Consider the following 18,016-nt stretch of genomic DNA (forward strand, 5'->3'; position numbering starts at 1 on the left):
TCATCACCATCACCATCTTTTCGAGCATATAAAGCCTGTCATGTCGTCTGCTGTTGATCTTCCCTCGATCCAGACTAAACTCTGTCCTTATTCCACTTCCACCGAACCCTCGCGTCCTCGTCGATCTGTCTCACCTGACCTAACTTCTCCATCCATGACGTTCCAAAACAGGTTCTACTCGAGCTCCTCTGCATCGTCTTATCTCTCCACTTACAGCTTGTCCTCAGACCGCTCACTGCCCACCTCGCCTGGCCCTGCTACGCCCTGTGACATGACGAGTCAATCCCCTTCGTTCTCACACGAATCGATCTACAAGCCTTCATTGTACAACTCGCAGCATAAACACCCCCTCTTTTCTTCATATACTTCTTCTCCATCCCCTCCTTTGATTTCTTCTCCTCAGCGATATACAACTTCTCTTTCTCCCATTTCTTCCTTCCGTCATCGCCCCCACCAATCTTATCATCATTCTCACCAGCAACAGAAGCGGTATTCTCAAGCCAGCTGTCAAGAGCGCCCTTTCCCATCATCTTCCCGAGACCTTCCAAATCCATCTTGCCCTAGAGACATGCTGCCTAACCGCCCGCTTCATGGCCATAGTGATTATCGCCTTTCTTACCATCATCATCCACAGCACCAAGGATACCAACAACGATTATCCTACAGCACCAGTGCCAATAACAGCAGCAACAACCATCATCAAATCGACCACTTTCAAGTATTATTGCCCCCTGGAGCTTCCTATAATCCTTCATTAACACACCACACTGCTGCTCGTACCATGATAACCACCCTCAAGGAGGAAGAGCAAGAGCCATCAGTACATATGCGATCTATTACCCCACCATGCATGGCGAGATCGAGCCATGATCACTCTACGGTATCCTCAGCTGAGGACGACCGAAGCGACTATTATCCCTCAATATCGCGCTCCCCTTCATTCTCTCGGGATTCATCGCCTACTGTGTCCTCTGATAGTATTGGATCAATGTCAGAAGCTTCTGCATCCATGATCTCTTTGATCTCATCGTCCTCTTCCTCTTCCACTTCCACTCCTATGGTCCCAATCTCTACTACCACCCAGTCACTACTGTGCCCCGTCTGCAGCCGTGCCTTCAAGCCTAGCAAGAATCAAAACTGTAATTTAAGAAGACACTTGAAGAACGTCCACAACATGTCGCCTACTATCCACCCAAGGAAGTGCAAGTGGGACTCTTTACCCGACGGTCGCGTGAAGGATGATAAGGACCGAAAAGAGCGTACTCGTAAGAGCAAGCGGCTTTGGGCGCGCAAGTTTCGTCTGCGACGCAAAGTCGAAGAAGCTGCTGTGGTCCTCAGTATGCTTAGCCAAGCTGTTTAGACCAGAAGAGTCAAAACAATTCGCACAGCAAAAAAAAAAAAAAAAAAAAAAAAAAAAAGAAAGAAAAGAAAAGAGGCAAAACGACGGCTTGCGCAAAGTGGAGGATGTTCATGAGTTCAGAATCTTACAACTACAATCCTAATCAAGTTCTTATCTACAGCGAAGGGAGTCAAAAAGAAAACAAAACAAAATGATGAAAGTGGTGGCTAATCGAAAGCTGGACGCCCTTTGCCACCTCATTTCTCCATATTCATCCCTTCGAAAAAAAAAAAAAAAAAAAAAAATCTCACTCTCTTTTGTTTTCGATTTACCGACCAAGAGGGGAGAGTGAATCTACTTCGCCTCCCTTCTAAATATCCCTTTCACACGCATATATACGTACGCTTTTTTTTTTTTCTTTCTCCTTTTAATCCACCTTCGCAGCCTCTCTTTACTTTTTCTTTTATTCCTTCTTTTGTTTCATATTGTGAATGTGGCTATTGTCCCTAATAAGAATGAAGGATGGGAACAAAGTACAACTTGGTTTCTTAATCAGGGTTGGCTGTTGGTGAGGGAAGAGTGAATTGACATTTGTATCCATGAATTTTTTATCTTACAATCTACTTTAAAAAGAGTGAGAGGAACTATGATAGTTTTCATTCATTCAGTTGTATCATACGTCTTGCTTTGGGTCTTTCTTCTCTTTGTACATTTTTTTTTCTTTAGTTCTATCCAATCTTCTCACCCTTCGATACTTGTACATATCGCATATTCCACATCTCTCTTTGTTTTCTAGCAGGCAGATTCCTTTAGGAAGAATATAGTCAAAATAAAAATGAATAGTATAATAAATGTATAGTACAGCCCGTTCCATTTGGTCGCGATCCCTTATATTTTTTGAATACTCTTAAATGTATTGGCAGCCGCTTGTTATTGCAAGTGATGTGACTGGTCATTAAAATTAATTTCAGTTTATTTTGTATCCACTAATCTGTCGAACCAGCTTAAAGGAATCTTTGCGCAAAGCCTTTGTAGTCATAGGCGGGTCCGCCTCACCTAGAAACTACCGAGTATAAAAGCCAAAGAAACTTCCTTCTTAATAAAGTCTTCAGTTTTCCCCACATGTCTTATTCTTCACCCGCAGTTCATCTTGCCATTTATCTTTTTCCCCTTTTCACAACAAGCATTTGTCTTCCGGTAACTCAGTTTGTGAGCTCACCTATAAAGCTCCCATCTTTTCTTTTGACATTCTATGGCGCTGTTTGTAGTCAAGGTTATTTGACTCTATTTTCTCTTGTCAATCTTGTTGACACTCTTTGTCCTGCCTTTTCCTGATTGTGTCTATCTTTCTGTCCCTTAAGCAAAGATATTTTTTACAACAATGCCACCAAGCCAATTTATTAGGATTAAGATATGTGGGGTCTATATGTTGTCTAAATAGTCCTCCCCATAAAAAAACACCATCTAGACCAAGCATAGAAATAAAGAGATTAGTCAAGAAAGCACTGTCAAGCTAATACTTACAACTTTTTCAAGACGAAGGCCTTTCCCGACCTAGTCATGTTTGTAGTAGCTCATGAAAAATTTTAGACAGACAAATAGTAACCAGGGAGCAGAAGTGAGAATAGGATGTGGGTTCACACATCACATCCATGGGGCATTTATCCAAATTTGTATCAAAATAAAACTGTAAGTTTGTATCGGGCACCACACCATGGGGCATAGAGCTGTTGGTATGTCTGTATTATAAATTTTCATGTAACACGTGTACTGTGAAATATGCAACTAATCATATCCTATTGTTGTTGCCGGCCTGGTGTCTTTCCTCCCCATGGATTCAACGAGGGCTATTTTGGTATCTCGAGTTTGGACTCAACCCGTCAGTGAGCATTGGTGCAACGCATATAAGGCACACAGGCTGTTGACGAGCCTACTTCTCACCTTCACCGTTTGACGCAGGTCAGGGTTGTGACAGTCTAGCGAAGAAAACATAAGGGCATTAACAATATCAGGATCGCATTAGACGGTAGTTGTGGTATTTGCAGATGAAAATAGGGAAGAACTGCGCAAACCCAGCGGATCAAATAAAAGAAAAAGTGAGTCGACTCAAGCGGAGGACGACAAGTCCAATAGGCCAAGCAGGGATAAGGGACCAAGGAAAAAGTAGCGATCGTTTCTTTTACTTCTTTTTACTCGCCATTGTTTATGACAATGGCACAGACACAATTTTGTAATATAGCACTAATAGATAAATTAAAATATCGCTATTCAATAAACCTGAGCAAGGAGAAGTGAGCACACCAAGCGGATTGCCGCAGCTGCATCATCAGAATTTTCTCAAGCAAGTGGCAAGTTGTTTCTATGAGTGGCGGAATAGGAATCCTCTCTCAAATGAATTGCCATTTGACGATAGGCTCGTCACTAAGAGCGGACAATTTGCCTTGCAGCACGTTCATTCGCTGCAGGTGGCTTCGACCTCTGGTGACGAAGTTCATGTGCACATGCACGTACTGAAAGGCAAATCTGGCTCGCTCTTGCAGACACTTCTCTCTCAGGCTGGGACCAAACTTGACATTTTGGCTGGAGGTCTCTTTTTTTAAATTTGAAAGAGTTTCTAAGTCAAACACACCGCTAGGAAAGGCTCTTTTTTTTTCTAAGTCATTTACACCATAGGGAATAGCTTTTTTCTTATTTCTTTTAATTTTCTTATATTTTTTTAAAGGTGAGAATGATGAGAGGTAAATTTCGTAGTGATAATCGGATGGATAAATGAGATTGTGAAGAAAAATAGTAGCATGCTTCACACGTAGGCCATTTTCCTCTGATCTGTAGGACTTTGCTTGAAAAAAATGATTTTTAAAAAAAAAAAGCTGTCCCCTGTGGTGTAAATGACTTTGAAAAAAAAAGAGCCTTTCCTAGCGGTGTGTTTGATTTAGAAACTTTTTCAAATTTAAAAAAGAGACCTCCAGCCAAAATGTCAAGTTTGGTCCCAGCCTGTGCATGTGCACATGAACTTCGTCCTCAGGCTGGTGACGAGACTGAGAAATGAGTTCTTTGCGCCAGAGGGTCAAGCTTGTCGCTCTTTTTGGCTAGACTCTTTCAAATATAAATGGTTTACTTAACAAAATTCTTATAATTGAAAAGGACTAACCAAAAAGAGTGACAAGCTTGACCCTCTGCTGCGCCCTAAAGATTGTCACGTCACAATGACCAAGAAAATGGCACGTGGCTGATTTGAAAAAAATATTTTTTCACACATTAAAATAAAGGATCAAATTTATCAATTGCAATTGTCGCTCCTTCTTTCCTTTGCTTCACTTCATTTTTGCACTCTCTCCCTCTTCCTTTACCCTTTTTTTTTTCACTTTTTTCATATTTCACCCCAGTTTTGCTCCCATCAATTTTGCTCTTTTATTTATTCCAAGCCTTCATCTATTGCCTTTCCTTTCCTTTCCTTTCCTTTCCTTTTTTTTTTTTTTGCCTTACATATTTTTCATTTTTGTTTTCATACAGCGACCACGAGTGTGAAAGAGTATAGAATATACCTTCGCCTATTTAACCATCATTCTCCCTGCATTTCAACCACACTCAGTCCCACTCATCTTAATTTTCAATGGCCACCACAAGGAGCTCAACACAAAAAACCATGGCTGCAAATGATTCCACAGAGAGCCAAGCACAAAAAAAAAATGACTGCAAATAAGCCTGAGGATGCCTCCACACTCAATAAACGAAAAAGAGTAAACCAGCACCCACAACGAAAAAAGCGCGCCATTCCACTGCTACTGCTGAACTGCGTTGTCGAGGGAGAAGCAACGTCGTTCCCAGTAGAGATTTTCTGCGATAAATCGGTCGGGATGCTCAAGCAAGCCATCAAAGCAGAGAAAGCCAATGCATTTAAGGATATTGACGCTGACCAGCTCACCCTCTACAAGGTCTCCATCCCTGACAAAGGCGAGGCCATCTTTGAGTCAGAAATCGAGTCAAAAGAGGCTCTTACAGTCGCATCAAGGAAGCTTGGGGACATATTTAATTCCAAACTTCCAGAGAAAACTATTCATGTTTTTGTCAAGCCACCACAGCGAGGTATATCCTTGGCTCTTGATGGACTGATTGTTGATATTTCCAGCTGATGAAGCTTGGTTTGTATCTTAAACGGCCATGTGCATAATATCACCATTTGGTTTGTGTCTTGATAACTCAACGTTCTTTCTCATTATTCGCTTTTGATACTTAGCTCAGAAAAGAAAACAAGATGGAGATTCTGGTGAGTGCTTTTGGCTGAGAATCTGGTTATTGATCATTTTAGAGTGATGTGCAATAAATCAAAAATATTGACTTTGATCACTCTATCTCCTTTAGCAGAGTCACCCTCTAAAAAAGCTCGTCCAAGTATAGGTAGCAGAAGTGCTCTTAGGGATGCGATTACAGAAGCAGGGCTTGTAACGAAAGGGATAGTGAATGGTAGCCCTGTAATCTCGCCTCTAAACTCGAAAGAGAGGGTCAAGCTGCTTTCGTACATGGGGGAGGAGTTATCAGGAGATAGTATTTACTGCAGCATTATTAGCGTGGCTTGCGAGCTCCGAAGTTCTGGTGGTATCAAGGGTTCCAAAATATTGACTGCCCCTGAGGGTCGTATCTTCCCTGTTGCCAAAACAAGGCATCTTTATATCAGAGATGAGTATAAAGAGCTTTATGACCATATTACATCCAAATTAAGTACCCCTCATGAAGTATCTCGTTTGAACCGACTCTTTGTCACTGGAACGCCTGGAATTGGGAAGTCAGCCTTTTTGGTCTATTTTGCCATCCGCCTCCTTGCCGAACACGGTGAGGAAAATCCACCGATTATTATTTTCCAAGAGAAGCAGCATACCAAATGTTATGTTTATGCAGGAACAACTTGCCATCGTAAAGGGAATATAACGATGTTCGAAGATTTCCTTGACCAACGTGAAACGTGGTATTTAGTTGATAGTGGTGAAAATCCTCAACCAGGTGAAGCCAGGACGATATTTTCAGCATCACCAAGAACTCTCTATGGGCATTACGATGAACTCACCAAGGAAAATACACCAAATAGCTACTATCACATGTCACTCTGGAGTCTGGATGAGCTTAAGGAATGTAGAGTCAATGTAAAGTTTTTTCATGTAGTGAGTGAAGCATTTTTGGAGGAGCTTTTTTACGACTTGGGGGGCGTGCCAAGACAGGTTCTACAGTGTCCAGCCGATGTACTATCCAAAAATCAAAAACATACTGAGCGTGCTAAAGAAGCTGCGTTATTCCGCGTCAATGATGCCATTAGAACACTCGAGAAACCAGCAGATCTTCTAAGCCTCTTTGCACGAGGAAAAGATGCGAGTGGATTTAGTCGTTTACTCCATAGAGTCCCCACTTCTGACCATCTCGACTTCTACCTGGTGTGGGCATCTCGTTGGGTCGAATCACAGATTATGGACAAAATAAAGGATGACACGTGGGTCGATGTGTTGGCGAGACTTATCATAGGCGGAGAGGATATAGATAAAGGCCCACTGTTTGAAATCTATGCTCATCACTTATTTCGACGTGGTGATATTAGATTTCCCTTTAGGGATCTCCAGTCAGGCGAAACAGGATTTCTTGATTTTCCAGCAAATCCAGAAGAGGTGTTTATCCGGACTTCAGAGGAATTATCAGGGCTCACTCAAGCGACTGGCAAGTTGTTTGTACCAGAACATTCTAAATTTCCGTGCATTGATTTTGCATTGGGATCCAACAAGCTATTTCAGGTCACAGTATCAGAGGAGCATCCGATCAAGCAAGCACCATTCAAGGAGATAATTGATTGTATTACTGGACCCTGCTTGAAGGGAGAGCAATCAAAGTCGAAGGGAAGTGATGATACTATTTTCCTCTATTTTGTGGTGCCAGGAGACGTATATGACGATTTTAAAGTTCAGAACTTTCTTACCGCCAGAAATACGGTCGTCCAGAATCTATATAAATGCTCAAAACATGTAAGACAGCGTGTCATAAAAATCGACATCGAAGCTGCATATTCAGGAGGATCAGCCGGTACGAATCTGAAGAATTAAATCGAATACCAATCAAGTGGATGAAACTTTGTCTTTTTTTTAAAAAAAAGCAATATACCCGTTCCTTGAGGATTTTTTACAATGGTTCATTCTTTATGAATGAAGCCATCATTATCCACTTACCTTCTAGACGAATAAATAGAGCGGTTTAATCCGTCCTCCCTTCTACTGGGGCATTTAGAACTTTATAAAGCTGTGATCATTGTGCGATCTTGTGTGCAAGAAAAGGCAGGATTTTGTGATACTATTATCAAAGAGTTTTGTAAAAACGGATAGAGATGAAGAATCCTGTGGAGAACCCAGTGAGAGTCTGATGATGAGACCCAAAATCATATTATTATCACCAGGACAGCTGGTATAGGAAATTATCCTTTCTCGTATGCTTTGTCATCTGGATGCTTGCCACTTGCGGAAGACCTATCAATTATCATCATCCAGGGCGCCAAAACGTTTACCGGGAGCTAGGATGATAGCTCCACTCTAAAGACATAAATGTCCCATGGTGCGCGTGCACGGGATGGCAACCTGTGGCCAATGAGATCATATTAGTTGTATGTTCGGCCAATTCAGTGTCAGTATGTGAAGGCGGCGCGTCTTGAATCTCTAGGCGTCCAGGGACATGGAATAAAAAAACATCAAGAATTTGGCCAAGGCTGCCACGCGCTTGACTATATTAATAGTTCTCGGTATATTAATGCTACATGCTGTTGAGGGCATCAATCTCGCCAGAATCATCCCCTCTCACATCAATTCATGCTAGATGGATGAAAGATTAGGAGGAAAAGGTCCTTGATGTCTGGGATATCCACGCTTGTTTATAATCTCACCAAAAGTTCTGTGTCTTGCGTTCATAGGCGGTTAATCGCAGTTTGGTTTTCGTATACCCCTTGAAGAACGTAAGCAAAAATGCCTTTATGTTTTATATTTGATACTCATCAATTTACCCTTTTTACTTGTCCGAAGGTAGAATGACGCCTAGCCAATGGATGCTATATGCTTGGTCCTGTGGTCGTCTCCGTCCAATGATCACTATAATAGAGAACGTCATTGGACGTGCCGATGCAGGCCTTTGGAAGCAAGAAATCAAGGGCCTGGTGTGGTCGCTCACTGATCCGGGATATAAAGAATCTGGTAACCTATGCCATGAGTAATCTAGAATTCTGAAGCGTATTAACAAAGGGGATGCAGGAATTAAAACCAGTGTCGACATCAGGGAAACCTTCGGTCGAGCCGTAAAGAATGAATAGATTACTATATAGTAAAGACTTGATATTGGAGTACAATGAGCCTGTTCCGGTCGAGGTTTCGTTTGCTTGAATTGTCGTTAATCAAAGGAAGAAGGAGTTTACAATTATCGTTGAGCCAATAGCATTTATAGCAGCAATTAACTTGTTTGAAGTGGATGACCCTTGATTGGCTAAATTGGTTAATAGTGTTGCTAGACGCCCCTACGTCTGGCACAAAGGGCACACATTTTGAGTATTTCAGTCCCGCTTTGTTTAATTTCAATCATCCAGAATTATAACAATGAACGAATTCTTAGATACTCACTGTAACAAAGACTCCATACATGAATCCAAGTTAATCTCGCTCTTTTTTGTTTCCAAAAGAGAACCCATCTGGACCAGATATCGTCTTTGTACTAGAATCGGAGGGTAAATATTATCCTGGTTCCGTACAGTCAAAAATCGGCGATAAGGTCAAGAATTAAGGATGCCCACAATACAACTTGCCATAATTGCATCAAAGAACACCTCTCATCACCGTCTTCTCTCGGCTTTTGCTCGAATGGCATATCCTTGTTGCTGTTGTTTAGGCCTTACTTATCACGTTGCCTTATCATGTTGTTTTATCACGAACAGGGTGATTATTCGCTAGCTAAAGTCAAAGAAGTTCCTACCATCAAAGACAAACGAATAGAAACGACGTACTCAATATTAGCTTGTTGAACTTCCTTGAAAGTGCAAGGGAGTCCCTCAAGAAGTCAGAATTGACTCGAGCTGTGGAGGATGAGGGAGAAGGAAGCAAGCCCAAAGAACCACAGGCAAGGAGGACAAAGAGAATTGCCGATAAAGCTCAAGCTATGGAGCATCGCCCTAGCTCATGGAATATGAGTCCAACGTTTTCAAGAAGTTTGGGGCTCCTCTTCCAGTTTATGTTTGCGTAGTCTTCATCAGTCAGGTCTTCACCGGTTGCCTTTAAAACACGCTGTGTTAAGGAACCCTTGTGAAAGTTTCAATCCCTGGCTGAGATCTTCTTCATCTACGTCAGACTGCTGCTGTCTCTTCGTCTGGATTGTGCCATAGGCAAGTGGATTCAGAACAAGGCCATTGGTAAAATCGTCCCTTTGAGTTTGAACCGAGTTATACCTTTGTCTTGTGCCTGTAGGGGTACCTTGTCTCGATAGCCATGAAACATGCGATCTCCTTCAATGTCACAAAGAGAGCCTGTATCTAGACCTCTTTTGTTCCCTGTACACATTCAAACACTGCAGCCTTGGGAGGATTGTCGAGAGGATGTCAGTTAGAACGTGTTCAGACAGATACACATACCGAAGGGGGACGTAAGGAAGTCTTTTTTTTTTTTTTTTTTTTTTTTCATTTCTTGTTGATTGTCATGGCGAAGGCTTGGTAGTGGTGGTAGTAGCAGAACCACAAAAAGGAAATTTTCAGATGAAGGAGGAGGAGGAGTAGAGGGATCAAGACCACCGAAAGAACCTTTGCTGGGTCCAGGAGGAGGAGAGACAAGCCGGCAACAACAGTAGGACACAATCTACTACAAACATGACTAGGTCCAGAAAGGCCTTCGTCTTAAAAAAATTGTATTGGCTTGATAATACTTTTTATTTCTTTGTTCTAATACACTGACACAAGGTGGAATGTCTCGTTTTTTAATGGGACGGACTATATATTTATTAATTCCCCTTAAATATGTGACTGTGAATCGGATCTTTCTTGAACAGTAAACAGCATTCGATTTTGACCTCTCTGCCCTCTTTGTCCTTGCAAGGCCTCTTTTTTCTTTTTTTACTCATCCATTTAGTCCCTCGACCATCGGAATAAAAAAACATAAATATACACAATGTTGCAGTTGAAATCGATTCTCAATGTCATTGACAACTCTGGTGCTGTCTGGGCAGAGTGCATCCGAGTATTGCACGGAGGCAAATATGCCAGGATAGGTAGCAAAAGCAACAATAAACAAACAGCAGTAAAAAAAAAAAAAAAAAAAAAAAGACTTTATGTCAAGCACAACTCGAAACATTCCTTTACTTTCATCACTTTGATAACTTTTTTTTCTTTTTTTTTAAAAAAAAATATCAAACTTGTCTGACAATTCTTAATATAATTTATATTTATAGGCGATGAAATAGTCGTGGTTGTCAACAAAGCAAAAGCCAACGCAGTTGCTTCAGCGTCCGGAATTCCCAAGGTCAAGAAAGGCGATGTTCGTCATGCACTAGTGGTCCGTGCAAGGAAGGAGACCTTGCGCCCTGATGGTCGCTATGTCCGCTTCGATGACAACGCATGTGTACTTTTGAATAAGCAGGGAGAGCCTCTTGGAACCCGTGTCTTGGGCGTTGTCTCTGGTGAACTCAGGCAAAAGAGGTGGATGAAACTCTTGAGCTTGGCTCCAAAGGTCATCTAAAGAAAAAAAAAAAAAAAAAAAAAAAAGCCAACTTTGCAGGGACAGGACAATAAGGATATGATTATAAGGGACACATGGCATTCAAGTAACCAGTATCCCAACCCATTGGGATCATGTTCATACAAACAATTAATTCGTCTGCAAAGGATATGAATGAACTACAATTAGACAGCTTCAACATTTATCAGTCATCATCATTACTGTCACTTTCGCCGTCATCATCATCACTAGTACCCTATCCACCTTTCTTCTGTATTAAAAATTCTTCAACATCTGGATCGAATAAAAACATCTCTCTAACGTGGACAGTCTGTATCGTGTAAGGTGTTTCGTGGATACCTTTTTATTTATTTATTCTTTAGTCTTACAGACTGTTTAATTGGGCATGATACAAGCATTCTTCAGTGATTGATCCTTGCAATCAATCAGATGAGTGAGACTACATTACCAACAAGGCTTCAGGAATTTAAAACAAAGTGCCATCGCTCAAAATGGCAATTGGAGGACCCTTGGTATTGGGACGTGACACAGCGGCAATTTCTCGTCCGGCCTAAAAAAAAAAAGAGCACACGAGCCATTAATAACAGTCTACTAGCAAGGAAAAAAAAAAAAAAAAAAAAAAGCCCAAGTACAATCGATATGAAGCAAAGCTTCCTAAATTGACTTACATTCCAGGTACCTCCTTGCAGAACTTGGGCAAGTGTCAGGTTGGGTAAATCCAATTGCTTTCGAACCTCGACTGCAATTCGATCCAGAGTCGCGACAGTCATAGCACGCCATTCAATGATCACTGGATCACTTGGCTCAAACATTGGTACGACCTCAACTGCAGGTTGACCTGGCTTTAGCGCATTGCGCTTGTAGTTTTCTAACCCACGCTCCTCCTCATTAGGTTTCAAAGTCATAAATCCAAGATCAATCAATAAGCCGCCTTGAAACAAGTTGTAAAAAAAAAAATTACGGTTAGCATGAGAGCTCTTTAACATTTGAACATAAATATGCTTTGTTAGAGAGAAACTTAATGAGATGAGGGAGATATACCATTGCGATATTCTGGAAGACCAGTCAAAAGATTAGAGTGCTCCCATTCAATATGCATATAGTTTTCTAGTGGTTCCATGATTGAGTATGTCATCCACTGTGACAACTTGTGAAAAGGAACGTAATGATCTGTTGAATCTGGGCTTGCCTGTGGGTTCTGGATAGCATCACAGGGCCATACATCACCCAGTGAAACCCCATTCAAAGTGGTACGCGATGGGGGCCAAATTTCTGCAAAGCCGTCGATCACAACTTTGAAAAGAGATTCTGTACGAACCACATACTTGTCGTTACGGCTCGGCCGGTCTGATCCTTCCTTGAAAAGGAAATCTAAACAAAATAAAAAAAAAAAAAATCCAAGTTTATATTTTTTTTTTTTTTTTTTTTTTTTTGCTTCGTCATTAATTGTTATTACGACTAGCTATGAATGTTGACTTGCTCACCAGTCATGTTTCCTGGACGAAGAGGCTACATCCAAGTATAAAATGGGAAAGAAAGAGAGAGAGAGAGAGAGAGAGGGAAAAAAAAAGCTGCCTGTCAGGTTTCTTTCTTTTTTCTTTTTTTGTTTTAAAGAGTTATTTCCATTACTTGTAAGATTATGTGGGCCAACTTACAGCATCTTTGACACCACCAAAGTATTCTGGATGAGCTTTGAGGGCTATTCCAAGGCGACGGAGCAATTCCCACCTACCTTCGAGGCCAAGTAGGGGATTCTTTTCATCGTCTACTTGAAATCCTTCTTTGAGACTCTCAAGGGTCAGATTGCACAGGCCATCAGCTATCATATCATACCATTATGTTGTATCATGCAAAGTTAAGAGTTAGTGCCAAGTATCAATGCAAAAGAGTGGTCCAAGGTCACGCCTGCAGTGGATGAGCAAATGAGCAACGCCCAAATTACGAGGGGGATGGTAAAAAAAGTTTAACTTTGCTCGTTTCTGTCCTGTAATGATTTTTACGTAGAAGAACACAAAAGGGGGAAATATGACAGAACAAATCTTCCATTTTTTTTTTCTTTTCTTCCTCAACGCAATTGCTTGATGATGTTTACTGACATCAAAGACGAGAGGATCTCGATTAGTGGCTCGAGTCATGGAGGACATTGATTAAAACAGTGATATAACACCATGGAATGTAATGAAATAAACCAAAAAGTTTCCATTCATCACAGAAAATTTGTGAATGGAATACACACACGCAAGTCATGTTCAGGCATAAAAGCATCCTACCGTCGACCTGATGACGGCGATGAATGTCACTCGAAAACCGTCCTTCTTTAAACATGGCCAACGATGCCAGGGCTAATCCCTCAGATCGGGAGTAAGATTTTGCCGTTTTTTGAAAGCTGTCGGGTTTGACTTCAAATGTCCATCGGTCGCCTGCGCCTGCGTCCAACAGGACAGAAACAACGACCAAATCGACTAACCTACGAACTATCTCCACTGTTTCAACTCTTTCTTTCCAACTCTCAACCAGCTGTCCGAGACGATCCACTTGGCCGACATCAAAATGGCGAAGACGTGTATGTGGTGGAATCTGAGCGATCTGGCTTGGTTCATGATCACGTTTGATCAATGCTACCACAAACTTGGCCACATCATTCAATTTTGGAAAATCCACATCAAAGTGCTTCAATTGACCTTCCTGAGCTTTTGCATACACCATTTCAGCTCGCTCCCTGACTGCTGGGAGCGACTTTAGGTAGGCGATTGTCTCTGTGGTTGTAAGGGCGGGAGCCATGCTGGTGATTCTTCCTGGGAAGGATATATCAAAGCCAGAGTTAAATTTAAATAAAGGAACACAATAAAGGGAGAAAAAAGGCGCAAAATGAGGTTGGTGGATTGTATACGAATGTTAATACAAGAGGAGAGAAAAAGATAAAGAAAGAAGATGATAAAGAAGGAAGAAAATGGCAAGAAAAAAAGGAAAAAAAAGAGCTGATGCAATGGGGCAGGAATTGTACATGTACAAGGAGAGCAAAATGGTATACGTTCAACATTAGGCACAAAGCGCACTGAAGAACATTTCCCCGTGAGTCGTTGCGTATTTCTCAGTCTGTGTACTTGTTTCTACATTTTTGCATTAACAATCGTTTTTCCCAAAACGTCCCCTTTTTGGGCTGCAATGTTGTAAAAAAAAAAAAAAAAAAAAAAGATTAAAAGGGGGGGAAAGGAAAGGAGATGAAGTAAAGGAGGATGGGTAGCTGCCACATCTGAGGTGCACTTCGGATGTACGACGTTCCTGGGTCTCATCCATGAACATGCCAAAAAAAAAAAAAAAAAAAAAAAAGACAGAGGAGTGACTAATTCCATCCACGACGGCATTCACAACGGCGTCATTTTTTACTGCGTCGAACTACAATCCTAGTTTAGTTCAGTTCAAGCAGTCAGGGATCAAAAAGAAGGATGAAGCTATACTTTACTTGTTCATTTGTTGGCTTGGGCCATTATTCCTACCTTTTCACTCCTAAAGGTCCCTTCATCCTTTAGCTTTAGGATATCCCTTTACCTTTTTTTATTTTTTATTTGAGAGTAGATTACAACATTCTCTATTACACTGGTGGAACTATTAATAAACACTCGTCATTATCAGGCCGTTTGATTTTTTTTTTTAATCAGCTTATCTCTTTCCCTTTCAATACCTCATTTGCATTTGTAGAAAAGAAGTATTTATTCTTCATCTCTTGGCTTACTAGAACGTCCAAGATATGAAGGTACCTTAACACAGAGCTTTCTAAAGCCAGCTACGAAGGACCAATAAAGTCTTCTAAATCCACAAACGATTCCTTGATTGAAAGAGGAGAAACAGGCCGCGACAGGACGGTGACAATGCCAGTTTTATCCGTATCCGAGGCACGCCCGTCTCCGAAGGGCTGTTGATGTAAAAGATTCCTGCCACATGATGCAACGTATCAATGCCCGGGATGGTTAGAGAACAGCCCAGTAAGAAGATTAGTTTGAATTGTACGAATGTACGCAAGCATTTAAAATTTAAAGCAGGTCAATCCATGAGAAACAAACAATGTCTGAAGGAAGTCTTCATCTCAGTGCCCAATGAAAATTACAAAAAGAGATACGCATTAGTAGACCAGCATATTCTGTTGATAAAACCATATTTTAATGTTGTTTGTTTCATCTGCTTTATACTTCTTGTCCACCAACAGGTCTCTTGCCAGGGGTAAGAGGCTGTGGTTGTTGTCTACTTTATTTTGCAGATTCAAGTATGCCTCAATGTGCATGCGTGGTCCAGAGGACAATCAACCCATCATCCACCACTGTTTTTGCAAATCCAGCCAGGATAAAGTAGCAACAGAAAGTGATTACGACTACAATAGCAGAGTCGCGTTATATACAACTGGAAAGGAATAAAATAAGTCACGTGGAAGAAACGCGTGTTTGTCTGTTATGAATTATCTGAGTTGCTGAACAGGAAGCTCGGGAGATTTCGACAGGGGTTGGGCGTCTTCTACGCGATATCAATTGTTGCCCGCTTCTTGGATTGCTATGTCTGTTTAATTGTACAAGTACATGTACAAGTATTTTATTTTATTTATTTCTTTTTTGGAATGTTTGATCAGACGATCCATTGCATCCCAGCACGAAGATTTACAGAGGACCAGAGGATCCTTGCTGTTCCATAGCAGATTTGAAGTTTTAGCGTGCCAACATACCAATGAGAGAATGAGAGACTGATTAGGTTGGGTTGCAATATGTGAAGGTGTATTTCCATATTTATGCTGCGCTTGTCTTTTTGTGGAGGGAGCCAAAAAAAAAAAATTTAATCGGACATCAGATTTGATAAAGAAAGTGATAAGTGCAATCGCAGTTGGAGCGGTGGGAAAATTAATACTCAGACACTGAACACAATATTGTATTGTGTGAAAAACTCTTGGTCTCTCCATCTTCATCTCTATCTCTTTCTCCCTCTCCCTCTCTCTCTTTTTTATCTTCCACTCTCCCTCTTTCACTTCCTTACTCTTCCCGACCTTTTGCTCCTTCCAATCCATTCCCCACTTTCACTAACCCATCTCTCATCGCCATCATGTCGTCCATCCTCAAGAAGGCTGTTGTCGTCTCCATTCCATCTGTCCGCCAGACTCTTCTTCGCTCCAACCCTGTCGTGGCCACTTCGCTCCTTGCAAAGCGTGCTTACAACAGCAAGGGTGTCGAGGTAAAAAAAAAAAAAAAAGACTATTTACTCTTAATATCTTTTCTACGACTTTTTTCGCGTCGATCTGCCTTGTCTCTCTCTCTCTCTCTCTCTCTCTCTCTTTCTTTTTTATTATTACTCTTGCACCTTGTAAAAAGATATCTCAACTTCCAGAAGAAAAAACAAAGAAAGAGGGAAAAAGTGGGCATTTTGCATATTTACGCGTTATCTGAATGCACGACTTGAATCAGGATAAATATATATATATATAAAATGCCACATATTTTTAATACCCAACAAATTCCTTCCGCTCTCGCAAGCATTTGTAGAAGGAGCGATTAAAAACAAAAAAAAATCATTGGATCAAAAGGAGAGCTTCTCTTTTCTATATTGTATCAAACGTCCATTGAAGTCCCGATCAAAAGCCATATTGTAGTTTTGATTTTTATTAACCGCATCTTTTTATTACCAACTTAGATGACCGTTCGTGATGCCCTGAACTCGGCTTTAGAGGAGGAGATGATTGCTGATGAGAAAGTCTACTTGATGGGTGAGGAGGTTGGCCAATACAATGGTGCATACAAGGTAAAGGAGGTTGTATCCTTCATTTCAGCAATGGATCGGGATGAAGATCAGGAAAACAGGGACTAACATAAAAAACAAAAACAAAATAATATATTTTATTTATCGCTAGGTGTCCAAGGGTCTGTTGGATAAGTTTGGTCCCAAGCGTGTCATTGATACGCCTATCACAGAGTCCGGATTCTGCGGTCTCGCTGTCGGATCCGCATTTGCTGGATTGAAGCCCGTTTGCGAATTCATGACTTGGAACTTTGCAATGCAGGCTATCGATCAGATTGTCAACTCTGCTGCCAAGACCCATTACATGTCTGCTGGTAATGTTACTTGTCCCATCACCTTCCGCGGTCCCAACGGTGCTGCTGCTGGTGTTGCTGCCCAGCATTCACAGTGCTTTGCTGCCTGGTACGGATCTGTCCCTGGTCTCAAGGTCGTCTCGCCCTGGAACTCGGAGGATGCCAAGGGTTTGTTGAAGGTGAATATATTTTCAATTGGATGAACTTTTTCTCCTTTTTTTTTTTTTTTTTTTTTTTTTCTCAAACATATACTAAATGATAAATCTTATTCTTCTTAACTTGTAGGCTGCTATTCGTGATCCTAACCCCGTTGTAGTCTTGGAAAACGAACTCATGTATGGTGTATCATTCCCCATGTCCGAGGCCGCTTTGTCCAATGACTTTGTGCTGGAGATTGGCAAGGCCAAGGTTGAGAAGGAGGGATCAGACATTACTATTGTTGCACACTCTCGCGCAGTTGGATTCGCACTTGAGGCGGCTCAGGTCTTGGAGAAGGAAGGTATCTGCAAAGCCGAGGTGATCAACTTGCGTTCCATTCGTCCACTTGACATTGACACCATCATCAAGTCGGTCAAGAAGACCAACCGTTTGGTCACTGTCGAGGGTGGCTGGCCCCAATATGGTGTTGGATCAGAGATCTGCGCACAAATTATGGAAAGCGAAGCCTTTGACCACTTGGATGCCCCTGTTGTTCGTGTCACCGGCGCTGATGTCCCTACTCCCTACGCTCAGAACTTGGAGACATTTGCATTCCCTGACACTGAAGTCATTGCTCGTGTTGTCAAGCGTACTCTCCATAAGAAGATTGGCGCTTAAAGAAATCTGTAGCTTCATATAATTATCTTCATCATTATTATTATCATTTCTTTTGGTTTGCTATTTTC

The 18,016-nt window shown here is 41.4% G+C and overlaps 6 protein-coding genes across 6 annotated transcripts; 5 read left to right on the top strand and 1 right to left on the bottom strand.

The window, feature by feature from the left end:
• Nucleotides 1-40: 40 nt before the first annotated feature.
• BCR41DRAFT_397330 (hypothetical protein) lies at nt 41-1,360 on the top strand (the record flags this gene model as incomplete). The annotated part of the gene is made up of 1 exon (XM_022028883.1): nt 41-1,360. One exon carries the CDS (start codon nt 41-43, stop codon nt 1,358-1,360), a length of 1,320 nt encoding a protein of 439 aa, XP_021880254.1.
• Nucleotides 1,361-2,376: 1,016 nt separating this feature from the next.
• On the top strand, nt 2,377-2,970 carry BCR41DRAFT_355866 (hypothetical protein). Its single transcript, XM_022024550.1, has one exon. It carries the CDS (start codon nt 2,462-2,464, stop codon nt 2,672-2,674), a length of 213 nt encoding a protein of 70 aa, XP_021880255.1. The 5' UTR covers nt 2,377-2,461; the 3' UTR covers nt 2,675-2,970.
• Nucleotides 2,971-8,387: 5,417 nt separating this feature from the next.
• BCR41DRAFT_422989 (hypothetical protein) lies at nt 8,388-9,962 on the top strand (the record flags this gene model as incomplete). The annotated part of the gene is made up of 2 exons (XM_022030227.1): nt 8,388-8,566; nt 9,361-9,962. 2 exons carry the CDS (start codon nt 8,388-8,390, stop codon nt 9,584-9,586), a joined length of 405 nt encoding a protein of 134 aa, XP_021880256.1. The 3' UTR covers nt 9,587-9,962.
• Nucleotides 9,963-10,419: 457 nt separating this feature from the next.
• On the top strand, nt 10,420-11,067 carry BCR41DRAFT_422990 (ribosomal protein L14b/L23e; the record flags this gene model as incomplete). The annotated part of the gene is made up of 2 exons (XM_022030228.1): nt 10,420-10,600; nt 10,781-11,067. Exons 1-2 carry the CDS (start codon nt 10,501-10,503, stop codon nt 11,065-11,067), a joined length of 387 nt encoding a protein of 128 aa, XP_021880257.1. The 5' UTR covers nt 10,420-10,500.
• A 466-nt stretch (nt 11,068-11,533) lies between these two features.
• BCR41DRAFT_307471 (hypothetical protein) lies at nt 11,534-13,848 on the bottom strand (the record flags this gene model as incomplete). The annotated part of the gene is made up of 6 exons (XM_022020859.1): nt 11,534-11,617; nt 11,736-11,998; nt 12,109-12,438; nt 12,552-12,576; nt 12,735-12,886; nt 13,338-13,848. The coding sequence occupies 6 exons, from the start codon at nt 13,846-13,848 to the stop codon at nt 11,534-11,536; spliced, it is 1,365 nt and encodes a 454-aa protein (XP_021880258.1).
• Nucleotides 13,849-16,734: 2,886 nt separating this feature from the next.
• Nucleotides 16,735-17,948, top strand: BCR41DRAFT_378069 (Thiamin diphosphate-binding protein; the record flags this gene model as incomplete). Its single annotated transcript, XM_022027135.1, has 3 exons — nt 16,735-16,842; nt 16,952-17,311; nt 17,418-17,948. The coding sequence occupies 3 exons, from the start codon at nt 16,735-16,737 to the stop codon at nt 17,946-17,948; spliced, it is 999 nt and encodes a 332-aa protein (XP_021880259.1).
• Between the last annotated feature and the right edge of the window lie 68 nt (nt 17,949-18,016).

Source organism: Lobosporangium transversale (genome assembly GCF_002105155.1).
Source record: "Lobosporangium transversale strain NRRL 3116 chromosome Unknown BCR41scaffold_24, whole genome shotgun sequence".
Lineage (NCBI taxonomy): Eukaryota > Fungi > Mortierellomycota > Mortierellomycetes > Mortierellales > Mortierellaceae > Lobosporangium > Lobosporangium transversale.

What these genes read in the sequence shown, in the direction of transcription:
- BCR41DRAFT_355866 (XM_022024550.1), top strand. Translation starts at nt 2,462, where the DNA reads ATGTCTTATTCTTCACCCGCAGTTCATCTTGCCATTTATCTTTTTCCC.